Source organism: Copidosoma floridanum, unplaced genomic scaffold (genome assembly GCF_036245765.1).
Source record: "Copidosoma floridanum isolate Cflo_tuat_1 unplaced genomic scaffold, Cflo_Japanese_pri ptg000009l, whole genome shotgun sequence".
Classification (NCBI taxonomy): Eukaryota; Metazoa; Arthropoda; class Insecta; order Hymenoptera; family Encyrtidae; genus Copidosoma; species Copidosoma floridanum.
In genome coordinates this window covers 3961933-3989184 of record NW_028321886.1, presented here as the reverse complement: position 1 = coordinate 3989184, position 27252 = coordinate 3961933, and the positions used below count along the sequence as shown (strand labels likewise).

General features: G+C 43.0%; 4 protein-coding genes across 6 annotated transcripts; 2 read left to right on the top strand and 2 right to left on the bottom strand.

Annotated features, from left to right (window-relative positions):
- The first annotated feature begins 108 nt into the window (after nucleotides 1-108).
- Nucleotides 109-3600, top strand: bwa (alkaline ceramidase). 3 transcript variants are annotated; one of them, XM_089589426.1, is made up of 5 exons: nucleotides 109-420; nucleotides 1086-1262; nucleotides 1816-1972; nucleotides 2056-2293; nucleotides 2483-3600. In XM_089589426.1, exons 2-5 carry the CDS (start codon nucleotides 1170-1172, stop codon nucleotides 2802-2804), a joined length of 810 nt encoding a protein of 269 aa, XP_089445552.1. In that variant the 5' UTR covers nucleotides 109-420; nucleotides 1086-1169; the 3' UTR covers nucleotides 2805-3600. The 3 variants fall into 3 exon arrangements, with proteins under 3 accessions (XP_089445552.1, XP_014213767.1, XP_014213766.1); XM_014358281.2 differs by having other exon boundaries at nucleotides 1016-1262; XM_014358280.2 differs by having other exon boundaries at nucleotides 1013-1262.
- Nucleotides 3601-3960: 360 nt separating this feature from the next.
- On the bottom strand, nucleotides 3961-5176 carry purple (6-pyruvoyl tetrahydrobiopterin synthase purple). The gene is made up of 3 exons (XM_014358307.2): nucleotides 4811-5176; nucleotides 4444-4523; nucleotides 3961-4299 (listed from the first exon to the last, which is right to left on the bottom strand). The coding sequence occupies exons 1-3, from the start codon at nucleotides 4873-4875 to the stop codon at nucleotides 4016-4018; spliced, it is 429 nt and encodes a 142-aa protein (XP_014213793.2). The 5' UTR covers nucleotides 4876-5176; the 3' UTR covers nucleotides 3961-4015.
- A 767-nt stretch (nucleotides 5177-5943) lies between these two features.
- On the top strand, nucleotides 5944-27132 carry rudimentary (carbamoyl-phosphate synthetase 2, aspartate transcarbamylase, and dihydroorotase rudimentary). The gene is made up of 25 exons (XM_014358243.2): nucleotides 5944-6397; nucleotides 8927-9065; nucleotides 10303-10579; nucleotides 10663-10982; nucleotides 11058-11631; nucleotides 11745-12155; nucleotides 12239-12706; nucleotides 12780-13341; nucleotides 13404-14206; nucleotides 14289-14487; nucleotides 14577-14728; nucleotides 14813-14917; nucleotides 21190-21438; nucleotides 22395-22646; nucleotides 22760-22924; nucleotides 23026-23187; nucleotides 23296-23467; nucleotides 23777-23892; nucleotides 24230-24635; nucleotides 24719-25032; nucleotides 25119-25260; nucleotides 25352-25422; nucleotides 25503-25681; nucleotides 25821-26028; nucleotides 26175-27132. Exons 1-25 carry the CDS (start codon nucleotides 6286-6288, stop codon nucleotides 26370-26372), a joined length of 6756 nt encoding a protein of 2251 aa, XP_014213729.2. The 5' UTR covers nucleotides 5944-6285; the 3' UTR covers nucleotides 26373-27132.
- LOC106643211 (uncharacterized) lies at nucleotides 15219-19866 on the bottom strand. The gene is made up of 7 exons (XM_089589705.1): nucleotides 19502-19866; nucleotides 18458-18765; nucleotides 17819-18071; nucleotides 17095-17550; nucleotides 16601-17034; nucleotides 15968-16491; nucleotides 15219-15905 (listed from the first exon to the last, which is right to left on the bottom strand). The coding sequence occupies exons 1-7, from the start codon at nucleotides 19735-19737 to the stop codon at nucleotides 15279-15281; spliced, it is 2838 nt and encodes a 945-aa protein (XP_089445831.1). The 5' UTR covers nucleotides 19738-19866; the 3' UTR covers nucleotides 15219-15278.
- Nucleotides 27133-27252: the final 120 nt, after the last annotated feature.

The following is a 27252-nucleotide window of genomic DNA, read 5'->3' as shown; positions in this document are numbered from 1 at the left end:
AATTTACTTAAAGCACATCAGCTGCCAAATACACCCCCGCATTCCCCCATACATGTATACATGTGTATATACTATATAATATAATTGGGTATAGCAGACATACTGACAGCTGAGCAGAGCTGAGAAAGAAATGATACTTATTCGCTTTGTTTTCAGTTCGTGGTTTTGTTTTTAGCTAACTTTCTTATACGCATACAGTTGTCAGTTACATTGTCAAGTCGTCGTTCAATTTGCGTAGTATATATACCAAAGTATATCGTATGTTTAGCATTGATGTATAAAAACTGCTAAGTTGATGACTTGCTAAAACTTAAGAGTGCCTAACTTGATGAGCTGAACTCGATAGGACGACAGATCATTAGGCAAAAGAGAAAAACTGTCAATAAAATTCGATACCTTGTGCAAAGTGACGTGATTTAGGTACTTATATACTTAAAGATTAAACAAATTAGCTCGAAATGTCGATAGTTTAAATAATAAATGTTCATAGCGATATTTTTAGATAAGTAGACGTGGAGACAAAAAATAGCTCTTTCATATCGTTAATAAATCTGTTCCAAAGTGACATAACCTCCGAATAAAACGTTAGATTAAAAAAAATTCATACTTAAGTACAAACTAATAAAAAAGAATACAAAAATATTCTTGTTTGATTGAAATTGATGCAGTGGTTAAGTTGCATGCATGTAATCATGTCGTGTTATCGAGTTCATAAATTGACAGCTGCTTGATGCATATAGCTATAACGTACATGATATTACTCATGCACCTGTGAAATACAAAATAACAATAAAAATTGTAATTCTTTGATTTTATCTGCATTAAAGTATCATTTTTTAACTCGAAGCTTCATGTACAGTATACATATAAAAAAAAAAAATGTATCAGTTACACAATGTTTTTTACACTATGGCACATAAAACAGATTTCTTAGATTCAAGTTAATATGAAAGAGCAAATTTTAATATACATAAATATCTGAAAACATCGCAATAAACACTTATTTTTTTAGAAGATATCTAATTTGTCAACACTACTTATTGGAGACTTTATTAAGTGCTACTTTTGTGCTTCAATTACTGCAGTTGTTGTTGCTGGGGATCATTGAATCCCCAAGCGCGGCAACAGTAACAAAGGAGTCAAGGAGTGATATTGTAACAAAGGCAAATATGTGGAAGCCCTTTGAGCCGGGCAGCTCCCCCGTTGATTGGTGTGAGGGCAATTACAGCATTTCGCCCAGCATTGCTGAGTTCATGAATACCGTGAGTACCTGTACTTAAATACATTATACTTGTAATATCGGTTATCATTTGGTTTTTTTCGATTTCTGCTTAGATCGTTTTTTCTAGAGGTACTATTATGTACATAGGTATTATTTTTAACACTGCCTTTTAATCTTGTCCTTTTTTAAACAGGTGTAATTTAATTTTTTCCAACAAAACGCACAAGGTTTATTGATTTTTGTCTATTTTTAGCCAACTATTAAAGGGAGTTATTAAACGTCTTTTTAAAGTGTACCTTTTCTGTGATGAAAAAAAAAGCAAATAAGTTTTTTATTCACCTAATTTTTTTACAACAACAGTTTGTTTAGTAAACTATATATTTTACAACAAATAATTATTCATATTTTTATTATTTAAAATAGTCATAAGAGACAATAACGAGGCAGTATTATGTACTGCATACTTTTGCATAAGTAAAACTGTATCATGTAATAATGCAATTTGATAATAAAAACATAAAACATGTAAATGCATATTTTATACAATTAGAATAACTGATTTCGAGGTAATAAAGGAATTTTACCTTATTCAGCTAAGCAACGTTGTATTTCTTCTACTTCCACCAGTATTGATGCACCTATTTAGAGACTATGGTAGATTTGTAAATCCTGGAATACATCTAATATGGTTTCTGTTGATGCTTGTTGGTGCTAGTAGTGCATATTTTCATGCTACTCTGTCATTAGTTGGTAAGAATCAATCGATAATCAATTTACATGATGTTAATTAATATTAATGGCGTCAAGATGAGTTAATATAATACTGTTTCTAGGACAACTTCTAGATGAATTAACCATTTTGTGGGTTTATATGGCAGGTTTTTGTCTGTTTTTACCGAGAAGGTATTTTCCTACTGTAGCTAAAAATAATCGGAAAAGATTTTCTCTTTTTGTGATACTACCAACTCTATTGGCTACTGTATTGGCCACATTTCATCCAGCTGTAAATGCATTTGCATTGATGACCCTTGGAATACCAGCCATCTGGTTTATGATTCTTGAGCTGAAGAGGTACGTCTTCGTGTGTAATGACTAATATAGTGAATAAATTACATTTTTGTACAAAAATGATTGCTTAAATTTTAATTTATTCAATAGTACCTGGCTTGCTAAAAATTATTAATACCTAAAAATAGTTTTTTCTACAGAACATTGTGGTCTTTAAGAGCCAGTTTTCACAAAGTATAATTTTTTTTGCAGAACAACGTCTGGAAGAGTGTATAGATTGGGACTTCGCTGTGGAGCAGTTTGGCTTCTTGCAGTCACATGCTGGCTGAATGATAGATTATTTTGCGATACTTGGCTAAACTTGAATTTTCCCTACCTTCATGCTTTGTGGCACCTCTTTATTTTTATCGCTAGTTATACAGCTGCCGTTTTATTTGCTTACTTTTCGGTTAAAGAGGAGAGGCCCCAGCAATCTCCAGTGCTCAAATATTGGCCAAGAGATGACTTTGAGCTTGGTATTCCCTATGTTACATTAAAATGTTACATCAAAGTCGACACAAACACAAACATATAACTTTGTTTTTTAATTTCAACTCAATAATACTATAGTTATTAATAATCATAATAATAGGAAGGCTGAAGATTAATTAATATTCTAAAAAGTATTAATAGAGGATTGCAAAACCGAGACTGAATAGATTTTCAATTATGTATCAAAGAGACAAAAGAAACGTAAGTACATTAATCTGGAAGATCATACGGTAATTACTTGCGAGTATATTATTTATACATAATACAATAATAGCAGAAAATGAATGACTGCATAAAAGAGAAAAAAAATTTTAAACTTAGATACCAAATGTATTAATCTAATTAATACTTGTACACTATGTCAAATTAGAAGCAGTTAACTTATTTCATATAACAGTACATAAGCTGTGCTCAATGTATAACGTAATATTTGTCGATAAATATAAAAATAGAGATTTTTAAGGAAGTGTAAAGTTTAAACACAGCCAATAAAAAGAGAAGTCCAGATGGACGATAGTTAAGAAAAATTGATTAGAGGATAATCGTAATTCACGATGTAACCAATAGTTGATGCATTAAATAATCACAATTATTATAATCGCGTTGTCGGTTTGACAAAATTCGTTTTCTATAATTCTTTATATAAGTTATTGAATTTCGTTGTATTAGTTTGTGCTGTAACAAGGGTATGTACAGGCCGATTCTGTATTTTAGAGGTGTGTTTTTTAATTTTAGATAATATTTATCATTCATTCAAAATTTATACCGTAAATATTTTTAGTATGTGTTTCTTGTGTTTAATGTGTTATTTTATGGAAAAAAAATTAATAAAGAGGCAATTATAAAAAAAAACTGTTTTTACAAAAATTTTTTCTTATTTCACAATTTTAGTAACATTATAAGCTAATTTTTTTCACAAAACATTTTATAAGTTAAAATAGAACTCGCATGATTATTTTGCTCGTACAATACGAGTATACCATATTTTATTTGTGCAATAATTTATTACCCTCAGAATAAGCCATTTTAATAAATGAGACAAATGCAGTTTGAAAATAGTTTTATAGTAATTTTTTAATGTGACGCAAGTCTCCATGAATATTTCGAAAAACTTTTAGACACAAAGTTTTACTCTATATTATACTATAAATTCTTATCGCTATAGTTATTTTGATTAATCGGTTAAGAGTTTTGTAAAATAAAAAAAAATAAAAAAAAAAGAACAAGTTTTTTTAAATGATCATACTTAAAAAATTATTGTTTCTCTCCTTTGTAAATGACGATGTTATTATCCGTTTCATAAATCTTGATTTCATACAGTAATTCAGGTTTTGGCAGCAGTTTTTTAATTTCGTCGAAAATATATATGGCAACATTTTCTGTAGTGGATACAACATTTTTAAAATACGGAACATCTTTGTCCAAGTTTTTGTGGTCCAGCTGGTCCATGAGAACTTTCTTCATGTAAACCTTCAAGTCCGAAATATTCATGACCATTCCTGTTCTTGGATCGACGGGACCTCGAACTGTTACTTCAACTGCCGGAAAACAAATCACTTGAATTATAAATTATATTTTCATCTCTAAAATTCAATAATCATGTTTGTTTTTTTCTATTATTTAAAAAATTTTAAAAAGCGTAACAATTTATTTTATTTTCCATAAATAAAACGAGAAATCACCAGTATAGTTGTGCCCGTGGCCCCAAAAATTATTGCACTTTCCGTAAATGATTTTGTTATCCTCATCGCTAAGTTGTGTACTGAAAGTAAAGAAAAATAAACAATTTTGTAGTAACTGTTCAACAACAACAGTAGCAATAACATTGGTAAGAATTTTTAATTAAAAAAAGAAGAAAAAAAAAAAAAATTGCCATAAAGGAACGGCGATACTAAAATGTAATCAACAAGTGTTTCTTTTTCAACAGGTTTGTTACGTAAAGTACAATCGGTGGAAAAAAAAAAAAAAAAAAAAAAAAACTTGTTACAATGATTGGTCAGAGCGAGTAATTGAAGAGAAAAAAAAAAACCTAAATAATAACACACCCACCTGTGGAGTCTGTGGCAGGAAGAAATCGACTCTTTTCTGGTGAGATAGGCGATCGGTATGGGCATTATTCGATTGTTCTTCTCACTTGTTTCGGCACCTTTTCCCTTACCTCATGCCCAAACGCAACGTAAAAACGAACCGATGCCTACAACCAAGTGGAGTAAACTGAAAGGGAGATCGCGAGTCTGTCAACTTACTCTCTCTCACAGCGCACAGATTTATGTTTTGCGTGTGTTATATCGCGTGTACACGTACGTATGTATGCGATCAATGTGCGTAACGCGATATCGATTTTTCTTTCAAGGGCAATACGCTCAAGCACGCAATATTATATGGTGAAAGGTTAGTGTTTCACGTATAGGTACGATCCCGCTAGCGTATTTAAACATATGAGTGAATCTTTTCACTCGTACCGAGCCATTAATTATAGTTTTTTCATCAATTACGCGTGTTTATTGTCACGGTTTACCATCGAGTACTGCATTATTTTTCAAAACTCGTATACCTCTATTTCATTTGTTGCGCATTAATTTATTGACGTAATTGGTTTTTTTTTGTGCCGCGGTGAATAACAGTACTCTTGGTACGTGCCACTGTTTGTTAGTCCCAAAACAAATTACATTCAAACGTACACCATACCGATGACGAAAATGACGATTGCAATTTATCGAAAAAAAGAGATGTCGATTTCTCGATAAAACGATGGAAATTATTCAAACAACGCGCCACGATCCGTAAGATTTAAAAAAAAAAAAAAAAAAAAACAAAAAAAAAGTATTAAATAAATGCTCCTCCTCTCGTGCACGCGCATATCCGCGACACCCGCAATTTCGGAGCGCAGGCGCCGATTTCCAGGAGAGAGGACGAGAGGAAGAGGAGGGAATAAGAAATGACGCTTGGAGTGCACAGAGAAAGAGAGAGAGAGAGTAGGAGAAACTAGAATGTGGATATACAGGGGGGAGGAACGAGAGATGATGATAAATCAAGGGTGGAAAGGGAAAAGAGCCAGATACACTTTCCGAGGAGGCGAGAAAAAGACGGAGCTTGAAGACGTGCGCTACGCCGGCTCGAGCCATCATCCTATATGTTCTCATCGTCTCCCAGGCGGCTAGTTCAATTCTACATGCCGTATATGCTCCTTTATAGTCATAAGTAGTTTGTACCACGGAACACATATAATATAGTATTGGGTGAAACGCGCCAAGTATCGCTCGTGTCTCTCGCGTACCTATAATATATACATATGCACGTACAGTTATCATTATTATTATTATTATTATTATTATTACAATTATCGTAGACAGGCGCGCGCGCTTTCCTCGTGTGTTCGCACATGTACGTATCGACGCACGTTAAAGAATTATTAACACCGGACAAACGTGTTTCGGAGGAGGAGCTCCTTTGTATAGTATAATTAAAAAAAAAAAAAAAAAAAAAAAGAAACAATTTTTTTGCATTAATTTTGGAGCAGGACAATGAGTCCGGCTAGAGAGGAGGGCAATCGTTCTTGTTACCTGGTGCTCGAGGACGGCAGCGTGTTCCCGGGCGAGAGTTTTGGAGCACGTCGGCAGATAGATGGAGAAATCGGTGGGTCACCATCATTCGTTTCTACACACACACACACACACGCATGCAGTAAAACCCATTGTTGAGAGTAGCGTTTCTCTCCTATATAGAGGCACGGCTGACAACTTTTATTGCGCTCCATTCTGACGAGCACGTGGCTTGAACCACTATGTTATAGGTGTAGGTGTACGTGTGTACCGTGGGATTTAAAAATGTTCACGAAAAGTAATTGACATCGTCGAGATTACACATACTTTCTGGGCTCTTATTATTCTTATTATTTTTATTATTGCCATCGAACGAAAATCAAGAAATTTAAACTTTATTACATACATTTTTTAAAGCTCCTCCATGTATAATTTGTACGCGTCGTTTTTCTTTCTCTCTTTATTTTTTTTTCTTTATCTCAATGAGCTTAATATCGTGCCTTGGTTTTTTAGAGTAGACTCATTTACGATACGGTAATTGTTAGCGTTTACTTGTTTTTTTTTTTTTTTTTTTTCTCTTTATCACCAGTGACTTTTTTTCTTCTTTTTTTTTAGTAAATGTACCAGCACTTATATAATTAACAAGGCACTTGTAACTGGAATTTCACTTAGGTTTCTAGCTACTCTTTTGGTATATTTTTTACATCGGCTGCAACTTACATTTTTCAAAGATTATCGAGATAGTATTGTATATTATATTATACCGAATACCCAAAATATAATCTTCGCGTACCCGCGTTGGATTAACCAACAGTATGCATATAAGCTCTCTCTCTCTCTACATAAGTATTGTGTAATTCGCGTTCCTGTCATTTTTCGTATAGTTTCAAATTGCAATAAAATTACACGTAATACTTATCGGTATGCATATTCTATCTATTTTCTAAAACGTCTATTAACTGATATTTGTGTCGTTTCTCTGCAATGCCGCATTTGTAACCGAATTTTTTATCGTACAGAAGATAAATAGTTGTTTTTTTCGCAAACTCAGCAAATTCGTTTATTAAACCCATTTTTAAAGTTATTTCTTATTATTTTTTTTTTCGTTTTATCGGAACACTGCGACGTCAACATCTTGCGTTCGATGAAAAATCGAAACAAGCCTTTCCATCTATTTTGCAAAATCAAAAACTACTTATGATAATTTCATCAAAAACTTATTATAATCATTTTGACGCACTGCGTAGCGGTAATGGTTAATTTTTCAAAAACGCCTTATGATTTTTAGACAGAACGGAACTCGACGCAAAATACATAATAAATTTTCCACGCTGCCTAAACTCCGATCGCCGGCGTTTTAAACCATACCCGGTTTGTACCTCGTGCATTGAAACATTTAACTATTTAGGTATCATATGTGCGAGCAGGTATACCTGAGTAATAATCACTACTGGGCTCTTTGATCTTGCCAATGTACCGCTTTGAAATTAAAAAATTGTTGCTTATTTCATTTTTCTTTGTGTGCTTTTGCTTAATCTATGTACAACACAGTTGATCGAGAACTGATAAAAAAGAGTCCACATATATTATATACATATATGCATAGAGAGAGAGAGAGGGCTGGACGTTGAACTTTTCGAAACGCATAAAATATATGTATGTGTAAACGATTGACAGTGAAGGTCTTGAAAATTTTTTGTTCATCCCTTTATTATTTTAAAAAATTTAATCGTTCAACTACTTGAAAATTTAACGAAACATATTAGTTCTGTGTATTGCATAGACACAATTAATTTTATGGATTTTTGATGAATTTAAAACAAATTTTTTTTTCTAAATAAAGTACTTTTAATGCTGAAAAATTATCTATTGACAAAGCAATATTACGAAAAAATTTTTTTCAATCCATTTTATGTATATTCAAGCTTATTGATCAAATATTTGAATAATTTTTCAAATACTTTTTTCCTACATTATTTTGTCTTTCAAACTATGACGTATGATTTTTTTTTTTTTTTAATTTTGTTAAATATTGTGTTTATGAGCAGTATTAAAAGAAAATTTTTTTTTTTTAACCACAAATAATGCACTGTATTTTGAAAAAAATCATTGTTAAAAAAAATTTTTAAATTTAATTTTTTAAAATTCTCTATCACACGTAGATTACGAATTGTGCCTGAAAAAAATTTTGTCAAGTTCAACTCGTTTATTTGACTGCTTATAAAAAAAAAAAAAAAAAACCCTTAGTAGTCTATGCAACGATATTTATTTATTAACTCGTATCCCACACTCGTGCACGTGCCACCTTATTTACGAAATAAACCAAACATGAGAGACATGAGTCAGCCAGCTCTGTCTTCTCCGCAAGATTTTCTCCGGCATATATGGAAAAAAGAAAAAAAAATGATGAAAAAGAAAAGAAAAAGAAAAATAAATCAGAGTAGCCACGTGCAGGAATTTTTGTTGGACCCGCTTTAGTCCGAAAGTATTACATTTCATATTTCTCTTCTATACAAATGAAAAAAAAAAAAAAAAAAAAAGATCCTTATCTCTGTCCTCACGTGTCATATGGTTGTCGGGCACATTGATGTTATATATTATTTTCTCTATGTGCCGTACTTAGTTTTTCAAACGGGGATGGTCGGCTACCCCGAATCGCTGACAGATCCATCCTACTGCGAGCAAATTTTGGTACTGACCTATCCCTTGATTGGCAATTATGGCGTCCCCAGCGACGAAGTGGACCAACACGGACTTCCCAGGTGATTTTTCTCAATATTATTTTCACGCGTTTTTTTTAGAAAATGTTTTACTTTTTTTTGTAATTTTTTTTCTTCCTTCTCTATTTCATACATGCTTTTGCAGTTTTTTTCAACTCGATTGCATCCACCAAACTATAAGTACCGATCTTTGAACACGTTCGTGTACTTATTAATGAATCAAAACACCGATAGTGGAATGCTGAGTCGCTTTAGTTGGCAAAACAGAGTAAAAGATCTTAAAATGCGTGTAATGAATCGATTAGCGCATAAAAACACACACGTACGAGATTAAAATAATATAACGACGAGTCGACGATTCCATTGTACGTTCATCATCCGAGTAACATATTCAATATGTGGCTTGGGTTTTGAGGGGAAAAAAAAAAAAAAAAAAAAATCATTTGTCGATTAGCCGCAACTATTTCACCCGTCCGATTCCCTACCGCTCAAATAGTAGGTGCGCATCGGAAAAGTTACACTTCCTCCAACAAACACTAGGTATCATCATAATCTCGTTTCCTCGATGAATGAAGAAGGTCACATGTACCATATGATGCAGTTTTGTAAAAAGATAACGCGCTACAAGACGACACTAAGTATACGTAGCTGCACGTATATATATACGCGCGATAACCTTTCGAATGTGGTGTGCATATAGTTTTATTGGATGATGCACCATCAGACGCGTCACGATCCGCGCGCGTGATAAATCGGCTTGCGCTGCCATTATTGTTCGACTTATAACGTGCGTGTGTGTGTATATATATATATATATATGTACACATGCATTTGATCGCGGTTACTTAAATCATTCAATTTTTGCTAAAAACAAATAATGCACTGTCGATGCCAAAAAAAAGTTTTTTTTTCCATCCAACAAGTAATATGCACTGTGAAAATAGAAATAAAACAAAAAAGTGCCAAAGTGTGTGAAAAATCATTCAAATATTTTATGTACAAATACTTTGCAATAAACCTGAATATCTATGTGATTTATTGAACTTGTTGGCGAGGAGTAAAAAAAATTTTTTCTCCACTATCAAAAACAATGCACTTTACTTTAATTTTGATTTAAAACCCCGCAAAGAAATTGCAGTGCCAACATACGCAATGTATATAATATATATATATGCGTGCGAAACGTGTTTGAAACCATGTACATACTATGATTGTTGGAAGAGGAAAAAAAAAAGAAAAGAAAAGAAAAAAAAAAAAAGAAAAAAAAACTATTCTTCAGATGGTTCGAGTCGGGAAAGATCTGGACCGCCGGTCTGGTCGTCAGCGAGCTCTGCGCCACGCCGAGCCACTGGCGACAGAGCAGGTCCCTGTCCGACTGGATGAGCGCCGAGGGCGTGCCCGGCATCCAGAAAATCGACACTAGGGCCCTGACCAAGGTCATCCGCGAGAAGGGCACCATCCTCGGCAGGATCGTTCACACTCTACCCCCGGACCTCGCCACCCTGCCACCCATCGTCGACCCCAACACTCGGAACCTCGTAGCCAAAGTATCACGGGTAAACGCCTCTCCTTTTTTTACTTATACCGATTTTTCGAGAAAAAAAAAAAAAAAAAAAAAAAACCACTCAAAATGTCCCAGACAACGAGAACGACCTACAACCCAAAGGGCTCGCCGCGCATCTGCGTGATCGACTGCGGCCTCAAGTACAACCAGTTGAGGTGTTTTCTGTCGCGAGGGGCTCGCGTCGACGTCGTGCCCTGGGACCACGAGGTGCAAAACGAGCCGTACGACGGTCTGTTCCTCAGCAACGGGCCCGGCGACCCGAGCACCTGCAAACCGATCCTCGAGAACCTCAAGCGCGTCCTCGCCGGGCCCAACGGCAAAAAGCCCATTTTCGGCATCTGCCTGGGCCACCAGCTACTGTCCCTCGCCGCCGGCTGCAAGAGCTACAAGATGAGGTGAGCCCACCACAACTCCCCGTGTATATATGGTCGTACAAGTGTACATAAATATACATATATACATGTATGTAGGTACGGCAACCGAGGACACAACCAGCCGGCGATCCACCAGGGCACCGGGCGTTGTTACATGACCTCGCAGAACCACGGCTTCGCGATTGACGAGCGGAGCCTACCCCCCGGCTGGGAGGTGCTCTTCACCAACGCCAACGACGCGAGCAACGAGGGCATAGTTCACGCCACCCTGCCCTACTTCTCGGTGCAGTTCCACCCGGAGCACACGGCCGGGCCGCAGGATCTCGAGTGTCTCTTCGACGTGTTCGTGGACGCGGTGAGGGCCACCACTGGCCAATCCGGCCCGATGACCGTCAAGCAGAGGCTCCAGAGTAAATTGACGTACGTACCGGTTGCCGCGCACAAGCCGGGGGAGGAGCGCCCGAAGAAGGTGCTCATACTCGGCTCGGGGGGCCTTAGCATCGGCCAAGCCGGGGAGTTTGATTACTCGGGCTCGCAGGCCATCAAGGCCCTCAGGGAGGAGGGCATACAGACGGTCCTCGTCAACCCGAACATCGCGACCGTCCAGACTTCCAAGGGCATGGCCGACAAGGTCTACTTTTTGCCGATTCTGCCGGACTACGTCGAGCAGGTCGCTATGCTTCCGTTGTCTTATTTTTTTCACTTCATGTGTCCCACAAACGTGCACGTCTCGTATCCATCGTATCCATGTATATTGTTTGTTTTGCGCGTGGCCCATTGCAGGTGATACAAGCCGAGAGACCGGACGGGGTGCTGTTGACGTTCGGCGGCCAGACGGCGCTGAATTGCGGGGTGCAGCTTCAGGCCAAGGGGATCTTCGAAAAGTACGGGGTGAGGATACTGGGGACCCCGATCAAGACCATCATCGAGACGGAGGACCGCAAGTTGTTTGCCGACCGCGTCAACGAGATCGGGGAGAAGGTGGCGCCGAGCTGTGCCGTTTATTCGATCCAGGAGGCCCTGGAGGCCGCCGAGAAGCTCGGCTACCCGGTCATGGCTCGGGCCGCCTTTTCCCTCGGTGGTCTCGGCTCGGGTTTCGCCAACACCAACGAGGAGCTCAAGACCCTCGCCCAACAGGCACTCGCTCACTCGCACCAGCTCATCATCGACAAGTCGCTACAGGGCTGGAAGGAGGTACGTGCATCGTCATCGCCAAAGACGACCGATAATACGTTATTTACGTAGGTGTTCTCATCGGTGCACGTCAATCGTTCCAGGTCGAGTACGAAGTGGTGAGGGACGCCTACGACAACTGCATAACCGTGTGCAACATGGAGAACGTCGATCCCCTGGGTATACACACCGGGGAGTCTATAGTCGTCGCGCCGAGCCAGACCTTGTCGAACCGGGAGTACAACATGCTGCGGACAACGGCCATAAACGTGATCCACCATCTCGGCATCGTGGGCGAGTGTAACATACAGTACGCCCTGAACCCCTTCTCCGAGGAGTTTTACATAATCGAGGTGAACGCCAGATTGTCCAGGAGTTCGGCCCTCGCCAGCAAAGCCACCGGTTACCCCTTGGCCTACGTCGCGGCCAAACTGGCCCTCGGCATACCACTGCCGGACATAAAGAACCTGGTAACCGGCAAGACCACGGCTTGCTTCGAGCCGAGCTTGGATTACTGCGTCGTCAAGATACCGAGATGGGATCTCAGCAAGTTCCATAGGGTCAGCACGAAGGTACTCCGACTCGTATGTAATTGCATCCTTGTCTACGACATGAATATAAATATGTGCGCGTGTGTAATTGCAGATTGGCAGCTCGATGAAGAGCGTGGGCGAAGTCATGGCGATAGGGCGAAAATTCGAGGAGGCGTTCCAAAAGGCCCTGCGCATGGTCGACGAGAACGTCACGGGTTTTTGCCCGTACCTCAAATCCGTGAACGAGGAAGAACTCGAGAAGCCGACCGACAAGCGCATGTTCGTCCTCGCCGCGGCGATAAAAGCCGGCTACACGACCGACCGTCTCTACCAATTGACGAAAATAGACCACTGGTTCCTCGAAAAGATGGGCAACATCATCCATTGCCAGAGCGAACTCGAGAGCATCGGCGGCCAATCGGCGACAGGTCTCTCCTGCGAGATGCTCCTCGAGGCCAAGCAGCTCGGCTTCTCGGACAAACAGATCGCCATGGCGGTCAAGAGCACCGAGCTTGCCATCCGGAAGCACAGGATAAAGTGCGGCGTGTTGCCATTCGTCAAGCAGATCGATACAGTGGCCGCCGAGTGGCCAGCCAGCACCAATTACCTCTACCTCACGTACAACGGCACCAGCAGCGATCTCGATTTCCCCAAGGGATACGTCATGGTGATCGGTAAGTCATGATGAAAAAAAAAAAAAAAAAAAAAAAAAAAACAAAAAAAAACAATTCAACAGGTTCCGGAGTGTACCGCATCGGGAGCTCGGTCGAGTTCGACTGGTGCGCGGTGAGCTGCCTGCGGGAGTTGCGCAACCTCGGCAAGAAAACAATCATGGTCAATTACAATCCCGAGACCGTGAGCACGGATTACGACATGAGCGACCGATTGTACTTTGAGGAGATATCGTTCGAGGTGGTGATGGACATATACGATCAGGAGGCCCCCGAGGGCATAATCCTCTCGATGGGCGGCCAATTGCCAAACAACATAGCGATGGACCTGCACCGCCAGCAGGCCCGCATCCTCGGCACGTCGCCCGAGCAGATAGACGGGGCGGAGAATCGCTTCAAGTTTTCCCGCATGCTCGATCGCATCGGGGTCTCGCAGCCGAGGTGGCGCGAGCTTACCGATCTCGAGGCCGCGGTCGAGTTCTCCCAGGAGGTTGGCTATCCCTGCCTCGTGCGGCCCTCGTACGTGCTCAGTGGCGCGGCCATGAACGTGGCCCACTCGGACAACGATCTCAAGACTTACCTGAAGAACGCGGCCAGCGTGAGTAAGAAGCACCCGGTCGTCATATCCAAGTTTATCCTCGAGGCCAAGGAGATAGACGTTGACGCGGTCGCCTACAACGGGACCATTCTTTGCATGGCCGTGTCCGAGCACGTGGAAAACGCCGGGGTGCACTCGGGCGATGCAACCCTGGTCACGCCGCCGCAGGACATTAACGCACAGACTCTGGAGAAGATCAAGATCATCACGAGACAGGTGGCCCACAATCTCGAGGTCACCGGGCCCTTCAACATGCAACTCATTGCCAAGGTACGCGCGGTTTCTCTCCACCACTCGTTCCTATGATTGACTTTTTTTTTTTTTTTTTATGATTTCACTGTAAAATTTGCAGGACAACGAGCTCAAGGTCATCGAGTGCAACGTCCGCGTGTCCAGATCATTTCCGTTCGTCTCGAAAACCTTGGATCACGATTTCGTGGCTGTGGCTACGCGACTGATCGTAGGCGAACCGGTAGAGCCGGTCGACGTTCTCGCCGGCTGTGGAAAAGTTGGCGTCAAAGTACCTCAGTTCTCCTTCTCGAGATTAACCGGTAACTACAGTCCACGATTTTCGTTTCCACACCCCCCGTTGTATTGATTTGTATATACCTACTACCGTTGGCAATGTATTTGTTGAAAGGTGCCGATGTGACTTTGGGAGTTGAAATGGCATCAACGGGAGAAGTGGCCTGTTTCGGGGACAACAGATATGAGGCTTACTTGAAGGGCATGATGAGCACGGGGTTCCACATTCCTCAAAAAGGAATACTCCTGTCGATCGGAACGTTTAATGTAAATGTCGATTTGCCTTTTATTTTCCTCCCTCCCGTGTGATTTGATTCGCACGAGAGTAACCACGTACTTTTTTTGCCGCAGCACAAATCGGAGCTCCTGCCGTCGATCGCCAGCCTTCAAAAAATGGGATTCAAGCTCTACGCTAGTATGGGAACAGCCGATTTCTACACGGCCCACAAAATCGACGTGAGTGTACACGCAATCACTTAATTTATTATCACATAAAAATATACGTATGATTAGACAACAAATCATTAATATAAAAAGTACACACAGAGTAGACAAAAGTAACGAAAAAAGCATCTTATCAAAATATATACGCTTGGCTGATCGTCAGGACGAAATCTTGAAATATTCATACGCAAAACAAAAATCTATACATACACGTGCAGTGCAGTTGTTATTGCGCACGGATGTAAATCTCGTTTCATTTGTAACAACAAGACAAAAGAAGAAGAAAGAAAAAACACATGCTTCACGTTTGGTTGTATATATACATAATTTGAAGAAACTTGTTCACGTAGTGTCCAGATTGTATACGTATAATCTACCGCGTTATTTCCGAGTTGGCAACACCCTTGAGCTCCCCTTCGTCTCCCTCGGCACCGCTTGTGCCTCGTTTGTCCACGTCAGCCGGGAACTCGTCTTCTTCTTCACAGGCAACAACCTGTCTTTTGGTGAAAATCGGCCGATCGGCAAGGCTTCTCAGCGACCTCAGTAGCGCTTTCGGCTCACCGGGCACTCCCGGACTCTGCAGGAAAATCGGCCAGTCCGAGTTACGGCCCAACAACGTCTCCGGCGCCTCTGAGCTACCTCTCCCAGCCCCGTCCGTGTGATTATCGGCCGATTCCCCGTTACACCCCTCGTAACTGACTTGTCTACTCGTCCTCGAATCGGCATTGTTTCGCTTCGGGATCTCCGGCCTCGGGGGCACGTCCGGCGGCCTCCTACGGTCGTACAGCTCGCGCGCCTGCTGCAACAAGCTCCGCGCCGTGTCCTGGTAATCCTGATCCTCGGCCAACAAACTGCCCAACAGCTTCACCTGGTCCAAGTAGGCGCGCTTCGATCTCGTGGCTCCCCTCTCGTGGCAGCAGCGCGCCACCCTGAGAAAGTGCTCCGCGAAAAACTCGAGGATCATCGACAGCCTGATGGGGGTCAGGGGCTCGCACTTTTCCTGTTAACACACATGAAGTATGTAAAAAACGAAGCAGAAGAAGAAGAAGAAGAAAGAAAAACCTGAATGTCGATGACGGAGTCGTGCTCGCGTTTTGGGACGACGGCGATCCTGTCGGTGCGCCTGCGGGACGAGGCTTGCATGATGTACTGTTGGCTGTTTTGCTTGGCCTCGGTCCAAAAGTCCTTGCCAACGGGGTCGCGCCTCGCGTAGTAGTACCCAAGAGCCGACGAGGAGCCGTGCGATTCCTCGTGGCTGACCTGCAGATTCGAGTTCCGAAGCACGAGCTCGTGGCGCGTCAGCAGGAGCTTGAGCAGCCTCGCGTGGTCGAGGCGCGGATAACAGCACAGGCAGTCACCACCCCGGCACACCTCCGCCTCAACTCTCTCGTACTGTATGCCCTCGAGGGCGTGGAGGACGAACAGCACCGGGTTGTCGATGATGCGCTTCAATTGTTTTTGCGCGTGCAAGAGATCGTCCGCGTTGACGTTGGCGAACAAGTTGCGCTCGTGCATGAAGTAATCGGACATGGCCCGCTGCTGGATGCAACCGTGCAGGGACTCGAGCAAATTCAGGGTCCACTGGCCTGTCGGGGCCCCCCCGCCAACCCAAACGCACACTTGGCACATATTATAATCAACACACCAAAAGACCGGCTATATTCATGTGATAGTGGTTATATATTGTATACGGACCCATGTGGAGGACCGACCAGTCGGGGTTCTTCTCGGCCATGAGGAACACCATGTTGCGCACGTGTCCGGTGTCGAGGCCAAAGCTCGGGCCGAGGGCCCTGAGGAAGGTCTTGTGGAGGACGAGGCAGACCGCGTAGACCGTGGCTTGGCTGGCCGAGAGGCACGTCTCGAGGTAACGCTCGGCGGCGGGATAATTGAGGCTCCAGTCGAGTTTCCAGAGGGGATGGTGGCGGTTGGGCTCGTCGGTGGCGGGGCCGTGGACCCGCGACGTCTCCGGGACGAGGAAGCAGCCGCACTTTTCGGCTCGCCGGAGCTGCTCGTCGCTCGGCCACTCGGCACGCTCCCGGTCCAACCAACCCCGCGCCCACCTCGGCCAAGGACTCGCGAAGCACGGCACCACCTCGTACGCCTCGATCTTCACGTACGCGCTCTGACTACAAGTTTTCATAGTTTTCATTCGTGGGTGCGACGATTCCTTTTATATGTGTACTTACTCCTTGGGCGAGAGGTGCTCGATCGTCTCGAGTCGGATGGTGGCGTCGCATCGCTTGGCGTTCCTCACGGTTGGCTCGTCGAAGCCGAGGAGCCGGCCCGCCTGGGCCTTGAATCCCTCGTAAAAGTACTTGGCGAGCTTGTACCCGTTCACGTACACAATGTCCTTGTTCTTGGCGATCTTCGCGTCTCGTATGCGCCTCTGTTGGCGCGTCAGGGCCTTGGGCTCGCGCTTCGGGTTGTAGATCCGGCCGTCGTACGTGAAGATCACCGTTTTCAGACACTCCGCGGGTATGTCGCAGCCCAAGAGCCACGAGTTTTTCTTCCTGCCACCGCGAGACGTAACGCGGGGGTAAGCACTGCTCGGGGTGCTGGAGTCGCTGTCGCTGTCCGGGCCGTAGGCGGTCGTCGTGTACCCGGAGCTACTCGAGCTACCCGAGTTTGCCGGTCTCTGCGATCTGTTGTGCGTGTTTTTTTTTTTTTTTTTTTTTTTTTTTTTTTTTTTTTTTCTGGTGAAAGGTTTCGCGAAAGAAACAAATTGGGGCATCGAGCGAAAGATAACGGGTAACAATGTTTGCTCGAATCTTTCCGATGTGGATCAATCGAGACAACAACGATAACGATTATAATTGTTGGCCATGGCTACCGATCGAGCGAGTTCCCTTATCTGCCTCCGTGTCCACTTGATTGGGGGGGAGGGGGGAAAGAAAATAAAAAAAAACATACCTCGGCGTACTTTGACCGTTCGAGGTGACCCTCGCGTTGTCCTCCTCGTGGTAATTGTCCTCGTCAAAGAGATCGGGCATGGACGTGGACGTTGACCGCGCCAGCGGAACGCTCCGTTTGCTTATGGGACCGTACACCGAGCCATCGTCGCTGTATGCTTCACTTTCGTTTTCAACGATCGATGAGACGTCATTGCCGTCCAGGCCGTTTTCTTTCGGAGCCGTTGTTTTACGCTGCTCCAGTCGCGCGTAGCCTGGGAAAAAAAAAAAAAAAAAAAATCGGCAATGCACAAGTGACGACTCATCGACACAATGAGAAGAAGACTTCGATAAATCATCATTGTACGATGCGTGCTTGGCTAGTAACGAGTTCTCGTTCCCGCAAAAAATGCAAATTCATCAAAATTCCATCTAAACTTTGACGATCGCTATCGATCGACGTCTTATTGATACCGATCTCCCTAGCCGTGCAAAAATGATTAAACGATTTTTTTCCTCGGCTCGTGCGTTACGCGTCAAAAGTCTTGTACTCTTTTACACGACAACATACATATAATGTACAACTGTGTAGGATGTGTACACAAATGGAACGAGAAACCGATCAAACGATCGAAAAATGGTAAGAGCAGGATCGACGAACCTTTGTGATTGGCTTCCCTGAGGACAAAGTTGTACTCGATGGCGAGCTCGGTGGGATTGTAGTAGTGCTGCGTCTCGTCGACCTCCGCGACGAGGACATTCTCGTAAATCATGTATAGCCTGATGGGCCGGATCGGTTCGACCGTGACGTCGTCGTTGTCCGATTTGCCAGGTCGGGTCGTAAACCTCACTCGATCGGCAAAGTGTTCGCGCAGCACGTCCGGCATCAGGACCGATTTCATCGGCAGGAGCTTTTGGTTGATCTTTTGCTCCTTTGCCACCAACTTGCGTCGGGCCTCCTCCATTTCCCTGTTGAAAATTCCATCACCCAATGATCATCACACGGATCAATCGTGCGAATCGAATAATATATTTTTCCGCGTGTACAGAGTACATATAATTCATACGCGACACTTGATAATTATCTAACGACGAGTACGCGGATGAGAAAAAAAAAAAAAAAAAAAAGTGATGTACATCAAACAGTGTACCCTCGACACACGCGCGAGTGCCTTTAATCAATATTGCACTATCAATTTGATGACGCGCTAATAAACGTTATTTTTAAGGAAGAGTACGTTCCCGGCTCGATAATATGGACTATACATATACACACAATCGTAAAGTCGCTTTTTTTTTTACGTTTACGAGCGTATATAGTGGTCAGTTTTTTATTTGATTTTTTTTTACAACATCACGAAGAATTAAGGGATATTTGTATAAATTATACGGTTGTGGGTGTAAAGTATACCCCGCAGATGGATATGACGTGCATAATCGAGGAGCTCTCCTTTATCTCATCCTCCAAGTATCCGTGGGAGTTCAATCACCCGTACTTACAAAGTTAATGTGCAATTTTATACCGATGCGTTTTTTATATTTTCCATAAAAATGTGCGCGATTCGCGTCATTGTTCGTAAAATTAAATAAGCTAATCGATACTTCACGTTGCACGCACTTCGCAATCGACGAGTGTTTCCAACATTATGTACAGATGAACGATCTCTTTAGCAAAAGAAAAGAAAGAGCGTAGCGGCAAACTGACCGTTCGTAGTTCGAGAAGAGCTGGACGGAGAGGACGAGGTTGTCGAGTATGAAAGCGCCGGGCCTCTCCTTGATGAGCCTCTTCATGGCCCAGAGCTCCTCGCGCTCGGGATCCCCATCCTCCCGAGGGCCATTCTCGTTACCCTCCGAACTGGCCCTCCTCGGGGCCCTGCGCTTTCTCGTGATGCTCGTGTTGCCCATCCTGTCGGCCAGTCGCGACACCAAGTTGAAAGGCATTTGCCGGTCCAGCAGCGATTGAGCACCGGCACCGCGAATAACCCGGACGACTATCGGAGCTGTACTAGCTTAGGGTGCGGGCGACCGGCATTGTTGGCTCGAGGCCAAGGTTCCCAAGAGTGTACGGAGTCGGCGACGAGCGCGTCGCTGATAATATGCGTTACCGAGGGGAGGCGGTATCGTGAGCATCGGTGTGTCGGTGAGCCCGAGAGAGCCGGCGGGTAGGGGGCGCAAGGCCGGTCAGGGTCTCGCAATTGGTCAGTGCTTTTTATCGCCACTCGAGAGATTGCGATCGCGGGAGGAAAAAAAAGAACAATTGTACATACATGATTCCAAGTGCCGGTGACTCGTAGAGCCGAGGTGTGTGTTTTGTCCCTTGCACCCGGGAGTCTTGGGGCTTGTTTGGGTTTTCTTTTGATTTTCCGGATGTTTTCGGGACTCCAAGCAAATCGCGAAGAAAACGATATCATGCACAGTAAACCAAATATATTATACTTTTCTTGGATAAAATTGTCGCAAACTTTCGGAGAACGTGCATTTTTTACGATTTTCCAGCGCTACGCGCTTGAGGCTTCGGTTGCTAAGTTAGTACCATGCCATTATGTTATTATATATTTTATAGCCGTACAACGCAAAGGACACGTGTGAAAATAAAAATAAAAAAAAAAAGTTATTGATTACTCTTTAGATATTACTTAGGAAGTTTATCATGAAAAAAACAAACAATAATAACGAAACGAGCTTTGTTCGATGGTAGATTGGGATTCGTATAAACAAATTTTTCAAACCTTTTTTTTTTATTTTATAAATTTTATAAATGCTCACGAGTCAAAGAATGGAAAAAAAACAAACAGTTTTTTCAAAACAATAGCCTTAGAAAGAAGCAAAATTTTGAACACATATAGTTGTATATCCTGATATCGCACATATATGCACACCCGCACACACAGACGAGAGATCTCATAAAAAAAATCCAATCTATCGACTATCTTATCGGATAATGGCGAGTGACAAATTAAAAAACGATGAAAAAAAATCTTGCTAATCCCACTACTCGCAAAGATGACGACGACGTCGATGATTATGATTATAAAAAAAAGAGAAAAAAGGAAGAAAAAGAAAAGAGGAGAAACTGTCCATACAAAGGCTATACGTGTTGAAACGGCCAAGTTTGTCCTTCTTCTTTTGCAAGAGAGTTTGTTTGTATCGATTTATTCATTTTTTTTTTTTTTTTTTTTTCTATTTACACTCTATATTGAATGTCTTAATTTTATCCATTTTGAAAATCTATCTAAAAACAAAAATTTTGGTTGTCTATAAAAAATGCATGCTCAATAATTGGTAGTGCTTACACTTGATCTGTTTCGCTCCTATAGTACGACAACCGATTCCTACCGATTTTTTTAACCAAAATGAAAACCTGATAACTCAGTAATGGCAAAAAATGTACAGGTAGAACCGGTGCAGTGGACGTTCGAGGACGTCGTGGACAACGAGGACTCGAGTCCGAGCGAGTTACGCAACCTTGCCGATTTCTTGTCGAAGAAGCACTTTGACCTGGTGATCAACTTACCGATGCGCAACGGGGGTGCACGGCGGGTCTCCAACTTCATGACCCATGGCTATCGCACCCGCAGACTTGCCGTCGATTACTCGGTGCCGCTCATCACGGACGTCAAGTGCGCCAAGCTCCTTGTCGAGGTATGATTCAACATTTTTTATGCACACAGGTGTTTAATTACGTGCCAAAAATTAAAACAATAAAAATACGTGTCGATCAACGTACGGTGTAATCGAGCTTTCGATCGAAAGTATATAGATACACGCATTCCTTTTTTTGGTAAGAATAGCCGATAATTTCGTCATCCATCAGCATACGTATAGGTATATATTTATACAATCATCGAGTGTTTTTATACTCCCTGCGCGTATTATTTTTCTATGACTAACAGCCCACCAATGCGGTTGAGTCATTTTTTTAATTCGTCGATTGATTGATCGTTACCAGAGGTAAAAAAATGACTTTGCCAGTGCAATGTAAAAAGCAATCAATAATAATAGCCAGAAATTGAAAAATCTTGTAAGTCTTATACGATGAATAATTGATTTGAATTATATGGCTGCACCTACCTACATTAGAGATAAAACAACTATCTTTTTTTCTTCGATCGATCAAAAGCTCTCATTGATCTCGCGCTATTTTTATTTTTTATTTACTTTTTGTTTTTTTTGTTTTTGTTCAAGTTCACGTGAGACTACCAATAAAAACCCCTATGAAAATGTAATAATTGTCCTCTCTACAAATCTAGTTTCCATCTTTCGGATTATTTAATGAATTGAGTTTAATACCAAAAAAAAAAAAAAAAAAAAAACAAAAAAAACAAAAAAAAAAAAAAAACAATAGCTTTATCGAAAACGTGCACTTATAATAGATAATGAAGTGGCAGCGATAGACAACCACGCAGTCCGAGCAAGTTCCCTTTGTTTAATTAAATTTCAACACGGCATCCGATAACACCAGCGTTTTTTGTACAAAAAGTTACAATTTCCACGTGCCAGTAACGTACGAGTAAACTTTCAAGTTACGCGTCGAGGGAAAAAAAAAAAAAAAAAAAGGGAAGAAAATAATTAGCGTTTGTTACTCTTATCGCCATAAGGCCTTGCTGATGCTCGAAGGCAAAGCACCCCGGATGAAGACCCACACGGACTGCATGACGTCGCGCCGGCTGCTCCGGCTGCCCGGTTTCATCGACGTGCACGTGCACGCCCGCGACCCCGGCGCCACCCACAAGGAGGACTTTGACTCGTGCACCGCGGCTGCCCTCGCCGGTGGGGTCACCCTCATCCTCGCCATGCCCAACACCAACCCCTCCGTCGTCGACGAGGACACCTTCGCCCTCGCCAAAGAGGTACGCATCAGGTTTTTTTCGCACTATATAATATAACACATATTATATTGTCTCCACCGGTTTACGGTGCATAAACCTATATACAAACCATCGATTGTTCGCCAACCCCCCAGCGGGCCAGGGCGAGCGCGCGTTGCGATTACGCCCTATTCGTCGGCGCCTCCTCCGACAACCACTCGACCATCGTGGAGCTCGCGCCCCAGGCGGCAGCCCTCAAAATGTACCTGAACGAGACCTTCACCACCCTACGCCTCAAGGACCTGACCGTTTGGATCAAGGTAAAACCCATAGCGGCTCTCCCCTCCAAAGCAAACTTGGTCTTATTTATTTTTATCTCCGTCCTCCTCCTTTTTTTTTTTTTTTTTTTTTTTTTTTTCAGCACTTTGAGAGCTGGCCGCACAAGTATCCGATCTGCGTGCACGCCGAGGGCCAGACAACGGCGGCCGTGCTGCTCCTGGCGAGTCTGCACAAGCGGACGATCCACGTGTGCCACGTGGCCAGGAAGGAGGAGATCGAAATCATCCGAGCGGCCAAGGAATCGGTAAGGGATCTCCCCCCTTTTCAGGATCCATCCCACGGGTGTATACACAAGTTGGCTTACTACTGTTTCTTTTTTTTTTTTTTTTTTTTTTTGTTCACCCACGTGAAGGGGCTCGCGGTGACGTGCGAAGTTTGTCCGCACCATCTGTTCCTGTCCCAGGACGATCTAGACCGGATAGGTCGGAGCCGCGGCAAAGTGTGCCCGATGCTCGGCACCAAGGAGGACGTGCAAGCCCTCTGGGACAACATAGCCTTCATTGATATTTTCGCGACCGACCACGGTAATGCCACACGCTTATTGGTAAACTTTGAAATTTATTGCAATCCTTGCGTGGACGGTTTTACCCGATAAGACAGCGCAGAGGGTATACGCATTTTTTCCAAAACACTCTCTCGTCGCTGTTGTTATCGGTCAAGCAGGGGAATCCCCGATTTATTTTTTCTTCGTTTTTTTTTTTTTTTTTTTCTTTGTTTTGTTGTACTATGAAAAAAAAAAAAAAAAAAAAAATACCAATATCGCACACCGATAAGCACACTGGAACAAATGCCAGCAACTGTACCGTCCTTATTGTTGTCGTTATCGATTACAGCACCGCACACTGTGGAGGAAAAGTCCCGCGAGTCACCGCCGCCAGGCTACCCTGGCCTCGAGACGATCCTTCCGCTGCTCTTGAACGCCGTGAACGAGGGCAAACTCGACATTGAGGTCAGTGTCTCTTGTTATACACGCAATATAATACATACGCATGCTGCATCCCGAGTTGGCATGAACGCGTGTAGTGTATATACATATATATATAAGTTGCACAATAAATCGTTAAGCACGACAACCGATAAGATATAACGACTAGAGCTACAAAGGTCAGGTGCATCGGGTGTGTATCTACAATGACACTTTTTTTTTCCTGCACATCACGAGTATACATACGATCTTGTTTGAATTTCACGCATTACTTTGTCCATTGATGATATTATTTCCTCAAGTGTTTTGTAAGGTATCACTGGTTTAGTAACAATAGCCAATAATTCAACCATATACTTAGGATGTGATCGACAAGTTCTACCGGAACCCAAAGCGCATCTTCAATCTGCCCGATCAGCCCAACACGTACGTCGAAGTAGACCTCGACGAGGAATGGACCATCCCGGAGGCCATGGCGTTCACAAAGTCCAAGTGGACGCCGTTCGCCGGCATGAAGATTAGGGGTTCCGTTCATCGAGTCGTCCTTCGGGGCGAAGTGGCCTACGTCGAGGGCCAGGTACTGGTAAAGCCTGGCTTCGGGCAGGACGTGCGCGAGCAACAGAAAAAAATTAAACTCATGGCCCCGAGCGTGTACCAAACGGCCCCGGAGATCACCAGCCGGCCCAACTCGGCTATCGAGAACATACTGTCGCCAAAGAACAGGCCCTACTTCAACGACAAGCACGACGACGACGAGTTGCTCATGGGTAAGGACTATAGTTTCATTGGTTATGTATATTCATTGACCATAGTATTATGTGTTAATTCATGTGACGTATATATATGACAGACCCCCATGGACACCTGCTCCATCCTTCCGTTAAATCGACGAGCGTTCATTTCGGTGGGATGGAGAACGGGTTCGTGTTGCGTCCCACGTCGCCGCTGCCCTTCAGCACTGCGATCCGCTACAAGAGCGACAGCAATCCTAACCTGTTTGTGCCGCCGGCCGGTACCCCCTCCGTGCTCAACCACGGGCTTGCCGGCCATAACATTCTTTCGGTCGACATGTTCAAGAAAGAGCAGCTCAAGGACATTTTTGACGTGGCCCACGACTTGAGGAAGAGCATACTCGCCGACAGGCCCCTTGATCACATTCTAAGGGTATGAGCGATATTTTTTTTTTTTTTTTTTCTTCTTCTTCTTTTTTTTCCAAATTTCAAATTATACATGTGTACAACTTGATGCAGGGAAAAGTGATGGCTTCGATGTTCTACGAGGTGAGTACGAGGACGTCGTGTAGTTTCGATGCAGCGATGCAGAGACTGGGTGGCCGAGTCATCCACATGGACGAGATCAAATCGTCGGTCAAGAAGGGTGAAACCCTCGAAGGTAATTAATACATGATTATTTGTAATTACCCACGATCGTGTACATGTATTTTTTTTCATTGTAATACACGTATAATTGTACCGGTTTGCAGATTCCGTGGCAATAATGGCTGGTTACGCCGACGTAGTTGTCCTTCGTCACCCGGAGCGCGGCGCTATGAATGTAAGTGCACCGTCAAGTTGTACATATTATAATGTACCACAATGGAAATTTGTCACGGTTTTTGTTTGCTTGATCATCAGAAAGCTGCGATGCGATGCCGCAAGCCGCTTATCAATGCCGGGGACGGTGTTGGTGAACACCCGACCCAAGCCCTGCTCGACGTCTTCACCATTCGAGAAGAAATGGGCACGGTCAGGGGTTTGACGATCACGATGGTCGGTGACCTCAAGCACGGCCGAACTGTTCACTCTCTGGCGAGGTTTGTCTTTGATGTTATTTTTCTTTTGTCGCTACAAAATTTCCAAAGCCACGATTTTAAGAAAGCACTGCAGGCAACGCGCACCAGTGTGCCATTGTTGACGTTATTGGTTTTTATCGGTGTGTGTGTGTGTGAAAAGGTTGTTGTCACTGTACGAGAACGTGCAGTTCCGCTACGTCAGTCCGCAGAGTCTGGGTATGCCAGACGAGATCGTCAAGTACGTGGCGAGCAAGGGCGTGCCCCAGGAGAAGCATAGCAAGCTCGAGGACGTGCTCGCCGAGACGGACATTCTCTACATGACCAGAATACAGAGGGAGCGCTTCGCCACCCAGGAAGATTACGACAAAGTGAGCCACATTTTTTTTCCCCACATAATTTTACAATAATTATTACGATACACAATTTGTATGTGTACGTTGCGTACATATTATATGTATACGTCACCCAGCGCCCAATTAATTATATTATTGGGGCCATTGTTTGACATTTGCAGGCGTGCGGTCACTTTGTGGTAACGCCGCAGCTGATGACGCGTGCCAAGACCAAGATGCGAGTGATGCACCCGCTGCCCCGTGTCTTCGAGATAAGCGCCGATTTCGACAACGATCCCCGCGCCGCCTACTTCCGCCAGGCCGAGAACGGCGTCTACGTGCGCATGGCCCTCCTCGCCATGGTTCTCGGACGCTGCTGATATAATATTATGTACTATGTGCACCCGACCGATCGCTCGACTCCTCTGCTCCTCTCGTCGTTATAAGTATTAATTTCACGAACATAAGAGGCTACACGCATGCACCACAATGAATTACTATATTCCCAATTCCATATTGTTTTTTCAACTGGAAGGCATACAATTATGTCTTTGGAGGGTAATTAATGTATTAAGGTTGTACGGACACGAGCTTTAAACGACGAGACTGAATTTTTTGACGATCGATGTTTTGTAACGTTTAGTGCGCTTTACCTGCGTACACTTGAATCGATCGGTGAATTATCGAGCTGCTTTTATCATCACGACAATTTTTATTTTAGTACGTACACATAAACAAGATCTTGTGCCTTTTTACATGTAGACGATTCATGTTGAGATTTTGTCCAGCTGCCAATTGTATGTGATGTAAAGCAGAGTCGTTTTCAACACTCGTGAATAATTGACCGTATACCATCTGTATGCGCGAATCAACTGTAGACGTGTGTGTGATTCGGAGACGGAATGTTACACAGGGCCGGTTTTATCAACCGATTTTTTTAGGCAAATTAATTACGCAGTGCTATCAGCTGGCTGATTGGTGTGCAAAGAGAATTTTTTATTTTTTTTTATTTATAACTCGTTGAAGAAAGCCAAGTTTTTTTTAATATTATGGATCGTAATAGTTGACATGGGAATATAATTAGTATAAATTAGGGTAGGTATTTTACATGGTTTTCTCTACAGATATATATATATATATATATATATATATGTATGTGATCGGTATCTACTCATAATCATTTTTATTAGTCGAGTTTTCCATTTTCCATACAAAAATTATATATTTTGCCAAGATAAATAAAGCTACGGCTCAAAAATG

What these genes read in the sequence shown, in the direction of transcription:
- bwa (XM_089589426.1), top strand. Translation starts at nt 1,170, where the DNA reads ATGTGGAAGCCCTTTGAGCCGGGCAGCTCCCCCGTTGATTGGTGTGAG. An exon ending in TGCTACTCTGTCATTAGTTG is followed by an intron (nt 1,973 to 2,055) that starts GTAAGAATCAAT and finishes TACTGTTTCTAG; the next exon opens with GACAACTTCTAGATGAATTA. An exon ending in ATGATTCTTGAGCTGAAGAG is followed by an intron (nt 2,294 to 2,482) that starts GTACGTCTTCGT and finishes TTTTTTTTGCAG; the next exon opens with AACAACGTCTGGAAGAGTGT.
- purple (XM_014358307.2), bottom strand. Translation starts at nt 4,875, where the DNA reads ATGCCCATACCGATCGCCTATCTCACCAGAAAAGAGTCGATTTCTTCC. An exon ending in TCCTGCCACAGACTCCACAG is followed by an intron (nt 4,524 to 4,810) that starts GTGGGTGTGTTA and finishes CTTTACTTTCAG; the next exon opens with TACACAACTTAGCGATGAGG. An exon ending in CCACGGGCACAACTATACTG is followed by an intron (nt 4,300 to 4,443) that starts GTGATTTCTCGT and finishes GTTTTCCGGCAG; the next exon opens with TTGAAGTAACAGTTCGAGGT.
- rudimentary (XM_014358243.2), top strand. Translation starts at nt 6,286, where the DNA reads ATGAGTCCGGCTAGAGAGGAGGGCAATCGTTCTTGTTACCTGGTGCTC. An exon ending in CGCTACAGGGCTGGAAGGAG is followed by an intron (nt 12,156 to 12,238) that starts GTACGTGCATCG and finishes CAATCGTTCCAG; the next exon opens with GTCGAGTACGAAGTGGTGAG. An exon ending in GAAGGGTGAAACCCTCGAAG is followed by an intron (nt 25,261 to 25,351) that starts GTAATTAATACA and finishes ACCGGTTTGCAG; the next exon opens with ATTCCGTGGCAATAATGGCT.
- LOC106643211 (XM_089589705.1), bottom strand. Translation starts at nt 19,737, where the DNA reads ATGCCTTTCAACTTGGTGTCGCGACTGGCCGACAGGATGGGCAACACG. An exon ending in CTCTTCTCGAACTACGAACG is followed by an intron (nt 18,766 to 19,501) that starts GTCAGTTTGCCG and finishes AATTTTCAACAG; the next exon opens with GGAAATGGAGGAGGCCCGAC. An exon ending in CAGGGAAGCCAATCACAAAG is followed by an intron (nt 18,072 to 18,457) that starts GTTCGTCGATCC and finishes TTTTTTTCCCAG; the next exon opens with GCTACGCGCGACTGGAGCAG.